At 37.6% G+C, this 6000-nt stretch overlaps 1 protein-coding gene across 1 annotated transcript in view; it reads left to right on the plus strand.

Annotated features, from left to right (window-relative positions):
• The window catches only part of LOC126175065 (zinc finger CCCH domain-containing protein 15 homolog), a 46464-nt gene extending 41471 nt beyond the window's left edge, over nt 1-4993 (plus strand). Inside the window, exons 6-7 of the mRNA XM_049921588.1 lie at nt 860-992; nt 4544-4993. Of these exons, the coding sequence (XP_049777545.1) occupies nt 860-992; nt 4544-4653 (243 nt within the window). The 3' untranslated portion in view covers nt 4654-4993. The remainder of the gene's footprint in view (nt 1-859; nt 993-4543) is intronic.
• Nucleotides 4994-6000: the final 1007 nt, after the last annotated feature.

Below are 6000 nucleotides of genomic sequence, written 5' to 3' on the forward strand. Positions count from 1 at the left end.
CGTATATGTTGCTGCAAATCAAAGGTCTTTCCAAAACTTCTCTGCCCCGTCTTTTCTTTTTTTTTCCGAGAAGTTCTGCGCGATTGTATAAAACGTTAACCATTCAAAGGATTGATAAGTTTTACAGTTCCGAGGGAAAATCTACGGAAAACCTACTGTCACTTAGCACAGAAAAAGTGTATTTTTGCCCGAGAAAAAGGCATATTTTTTAAACGGAATATCCGGGAGAAATCCGGGAATAATCCGGGATTTTTTTTTTCTTGTCCCCGTATACACCCTGAACAGCACTGCAAACTTCAGGGATCTTTTTTCACTGACTGTACTATAGTTTCTTTCACCTTGTCTGTATGAATCTTACCATGGTCAAGTTTTCTTTTTTTCCAACAAATCTACAGTTTCTTTTGTTTTCCCTGTCAAAAGTCTGTAGGCCTAGTGCTCCTGTTCCAAGTCCATTTCCATACCTATGTCTGTTTCCTTTAGATTCATCCTTTCCAAAATTTGTTTGTGATTTGAAAAAATACATGATCCAGTACTGGCGTGCTGGGCGTAACGTAGTTTCACCAGAGCCACGTCACTGAGTTTCTGCGGAGCCTTCACAACTACTGTAATAGTCAGTAAGAGCATGTCACTCTAACAGGCATTCCGCTACTTCATACTTAAAGGTGGGGTTGGATTTACGAAAGACTAGACTTTAGTACTAATGTATACATAGTGATTTGAAGAGAGTAATACTATCCTTAGCTCTTTGGCAATTTTATTTCCATGGTAGTATACCTTATACAGTAATATTTAAGAAATATATCTACTTTACACAAATTATGCTACAGCTGCAACTTAAAAAATTCTTCACATTTTGCAGTACCGCGAAATACGGCTTGATTTCCTGGGACTGGAAGCACAAGAGGTTGACGGAACTGGAACACAAGCCAAGGAAGATAGGCTGAAGCAGGCTGCTGCAGAGCACATATCTACAAATGGTTATATAAATGAAGGTATTTATAGATCATTGAGCCCAATTTATACAAAATTTATATCATTTTGGCAGTCAAAACATTTCAAGCTATAATTCAGTCAGAGTTGACCATTTTCTAAATAGCTAGGAGGATCATTTTCTCCTGTGAAACACCATTATGATTGCATAAACAATATCCAGGATTGGTTTTCAGTTTCAACTAAAACACTTTAAATTTGCTACCTCATGTAAAGTAAGTGTTAAGGTGATTCCAGAAGTCCATTTCTATCCCGATTGTTTTTTGTAGATGATAAAAGGTGCTGGTTGCTTGTGGTTTAAGGAGAATTAGAATAGGTATACATTCCTAATTGCATGACAGTTACAGAAAAGATGAACGTTTCATTTCTGAGAAATTTTTATTCTTAGAGTACTTGAAGCATAGTGAATCCAGTAGTTTATTCCCACATGCTAGTTAGCTTATGAAATAAGAGATCACAGCTATTAAAGGATTCATTGAATTCTGCCAAGTGCCTCGTGTTTTAGTTATGTTTTTTCAGTACACCGTCCTCTGCTGTAGGTTACACAACTACCTGGTAAAATATATGTATCACCTCTGATGTGTGAAACTGTGGTAACTAGGTAATTGTATTTCCAATGTAGTCCATGGAAACAAAGGCTGATTTTGCTACTTATCAACAGGGAATCGAAGAGAGTGTGTAAAAGTGGCAGATATGGTAGTAGGAAGGTGTAATGGGGCTAAAAATCTACGTCCGTGCTCCTTAAGCAAACTTGAGAACAACTATCATTTCCCTCCTTTTCCGTTCTGCTCACAAATGAAGTGCCTGAAGAACTAATATCATCAGGCATCCACAGCTGTTCCAATTTCTCTTATTGTACTTTTGTGGTAATGTATGAGAAATGTGTAGGAGGAAGTAATATATTGCTCATATCATCTTGGATATATAATTGATAAATTTTAACAGTAAACATCTGAGTGATGCCCAGTACCCCTTTCGCAGCTTTATCCAATTCTATTGGATGTTCATCTCTGTGATCCTCTGCTTTGTATCTTCTGTCTCCTTTATTAATCATACATGGTAAGGGTCCCTGCCTGACTGACAAACCATACTCACCAGTCGGTGAAACCACAGGTTTATAAGCAACCCCTTTCGTGGAGTAATAAATTTCCTTGCAAACCATTATAAGGACCTTCCTGGTAATTTTGTGTACCCAGTGAGGGGGCAGGAAAGGCCATCTGTCCTCTCCGTACAGGAAAAGAAGACTTCACAAACTGAACTCGCATCCTCCCCACCAGAAGACAGGAAGATGTATTAAAGTGAAGAAAACTAGAACATCTAATGGGTACTGACTAGTAGCAGGTGTACCCAGACGCATTTTTTTATGACAATCTCAAAACCATTTCGTCATTTCTTGGAAAACTAATAAGCAGGTGGTGCCTCACAGCCTGCAAAACTTTAAAGATCATCATCATCTCAGAAATAAACTACTGATTGAAAAAAAAAAGATTCCAGAATGAGATTTTCGCTCTGCAGCGGAGTGTGTGCTGATATGAAACTTCCTGGCAGATTAAAACTGTGTGCCCGACCGAGACTCGAACTCGGGACCTTTGCCTTTCGCGAGCAAGTGCTCTACCATCTGAGCTACCGAAGCACGACTCACGCCCGGTCTCACAGCTCTACTTCTGCCAATATCTCGTCTCCTACCTTCCAAACTTTACAGAAGCTCTCCTGCTGTGAGACCGGGCGTGAGTCGTGCTTCGGTAGCTCAGTTGGTAGAGCACTTGCCCGCGAAAGGCAAAGGTCCCGAGTTCGAGTCTCGGTCGGGCACACAGTTTTAATCTGCCAGGAAGTTTAAAAAAAAAAGATTTATTACAAATTACAGTTGTCATGTCATCATAAAATGTCAGTACAGTATACATACTGAATATAGTACTATGCCATCAATAGTAAAATATTAATTTTTGGATTCTGTAATAGTCATAACCGTTGATGGAATATCACGTAGCATCACACCTGTGACACTTGTATTGTTTCAGTCTTTCTGATGTGATTCACGCAGACTGACAATGCCATATGACTTACATAGTCATGCTGTCTTATGATCTTTCGTCACTGGTTATAATAAACCACCATGTAGTATTATCTGTGTTAGGTATGTTGGATTGACATTGAATGTTACATGATGATCTGTAGGATCAAAACTGATAGTGAATAAAATGGTTTTTGTTCATTCTGCAGCTTGTCTTGGTGAATATTTTGTTCGTTAAATACTGTCATTTCTTTCTCTTCTTGCCTTCCTTTAAATTACCAAGGTGTCTTTTCAGGTATTATAGAGTGGAGCACTCTCTTCTGTGAGAAATACTTCATTTTATTTATTTATTTACTTACTTATTTTCTCCCATTCAAAAAATTCCCATCCACTCATCCATATTCAGGTTTTTCTATGTATTCCATATTCATTAAAAGTGGATGCTGGGATATTAACATCTAAATACATGCCCTGCAAGCCAACATGGTGGAGGGTACCTTGTACCACTATGTGTCACTTCCTTTCATTTTCCACTTGCAAATGGAGCAAGGAAAAGAGACTGCTTATATGACTCTGTACAAGCCAGAATTTCTCATATATTCATGATTTCTATGCAAAATATATGTTGTCTGTTGTAGAATCTTTCTGCAATCAGTTGAAATGTCAGTTCTCTAAATATTCTTGATGGTGTTCCTCAAAAAGAATTCCATCTACCATCCATTGATTTCCATTTGTGTTTCCAAAGCATCTCTATAATACTTGCATGTTGATAAAACCTACTGGTAACAAATCTAGCAGCCCATCTTTGAATTGTTTTGATGTCTTCCTGTAATCCAACCTTGTGGGGATTCCAAACACTTGAGCAGTACTCAAGAATGGGTCACTCTAGTGTTCTATACGCAGTCTCCTTTACAAATAACCACTTTCCTAAAATTCTTCCAGTAAATGGAAGTCAGCCATTCACCTTTCCATTACCATCCTCATGTGCTCACTCCATTTGACATTGCCTGCAGCTTTATGCCTAGACATTTAATTGGTATGACCGTGTCAAGTAGCACATTACTAATGCAGTATTTGTATATTGTGGGCTTGTTTTTCCTACTCATCTGCATTTCTTTTAATTTTTCTCCCTTTAGAGGTAGTTGTTATATATTGCACAAACTAGAAATTTTGTCTAACTTATACCAATGACACCTTCCTGTACACCACTGTGTCATCAGCGAGTGCCATCCATGACTGCACACCCTGACAATCAGATCATTTGTGTATATAATGAATAAAAGCAGTCCTATCACTCTTCCCTGGGGCATTCCTGATGATTTCCTTATTTCTGATTGAATAAGTCCATGACTAGTTGTTGATATACCCACTTGTAATCCTGGTGCTTGTATCTAGTTTCTCCTATAGTTGCTTTGTTACTGTGGTGATGTCTGACATGTTATTTAGCAGTGGTCTATGCCATTTGCTAAGTTTTGTTTATTTTGCCCCCATTTATATGTTCATAATGAAAATATATTAAACAAACACTGACTTCTTCCACAGGTGACAGTGAGGCTTCAGCAGTTCCTATTAATGAAAGTCTTTTCCTTGATGATGATGAAGACCTGGAGGCTCTTGAGGCTGAACTGAATGCATTGGAAATGGAACACTGACCTTGGAATGGTGTCAACTCATTCATTGCCCTGAAATCGTAGCATATGTATATTTGTTTATATACCCTATATTTCTGCTGAGTTGACACTGTAACAGATCACTCCGATTCTATTGCAGCATTAAAGAAATGTTGTGAAAGGTGGCAGTAACAGTTTGTAGTTTTTATTTATCCAATGTTCTTAGATGATTACAAACATGTTCAGACCTGCCATTCATCGGTTTTGTTGTGTTGTGTGATACAGCTATCTAATGCAAACTATGACTGAATGTAAATGTTTGACATCCTCTTGAACACTCTCCGTGCTTAGCAAATTGAAATAAATAACGTAGTAGCAATTACATTTTATGTTCACCCTCTAGTTCTGTTCAGTTCTGTGAAAAGAATCTAGTGTCTAAAATTAAGAGATACACTTCTTATTTTGGCTTGTATTTTTTTAAATACAGATTGATTTTAAACAGAAGTAGTAAAATAATTTCAATACAGAAGTTTATTAAATATTTATGTTATTTTTATATCAATGCTGTTTTAGTTTTGAGAGTTAAAAGTGCAGCTTAATTATTCTTGATACTCAAAAGTGTACTAGTACTGGAAGCAAATTGTTTGTCAGTTAATTATGTATGAGATGTGATTAAAAAAATGGGAGTTCTTGTTTTTCTGAAAGAATAGTTATTCCACAACAACTTTATCCCCTTCAAAGTAATTATCCTCAGATATCACACACTTGTGCCAGTGCTGTGTCCAATCTTGGAAGCACTTCTGGAACTCACTTTTCATTATGGTGTTCATCTCATTCAGCAGGTCTGTTTTTATCTCATCATTTGTGGCAAAACATGTCCTTTCATGATTCTCTTCAGACTCTGGAATAAAAAGAAGTCACATGGGACAATATCTGGCAAATATGGTGGTTCAGGCAACATAACAGTTTTGTTTTTGCCAAAAATCATGAACAAGCATTAAGGTGTGACTTGGGAGTTGGAGCATTCTCGCGATGCAGTTTCCATGAGTGGTTCCGCACATTTCTGGTTGTTTTCTTTGGATTGCTTCACCCAAACAACACTTGACTTCCAGGAAGTATTCCTTATTGACAATATGACCATACAACAACAAATTGTGATGTACTATCCCATTGTAATTGAAGGAAACAGCAAGAACAACCTCCACCTGTGATGGAACTTGCCAATTTTTTTTTTTTCAGTCTTGGCTCATCAGGTAGTTTTCATGGGGACAATTTGGCCTTCGTTTTGACATTGTACCCCTATACCCACGTTTCATCACCTATTGTAACCTCCTTTAGAAGTTCTGGATCATTGTTGGCGTCTTTCAGCAATTCCTGAGCGATTTCTAT

The sequence above is a fragment of the Schistocerca cancellata genome, chromosome 3 (assembly GCF_023864275.1).
Source record: "Schistocerca cancellata isolate TAMUIC-IGC-003103 chromosome 3, iqSchCanc2.1, whole genome shotgun sequence".
NCBI classification, from domain to species: Eukaryota; Metazoa; Arthropoda; class Insecta; order Orthoptera; family Acrididae; genus Schistocerca; species Schistocerca cancellata.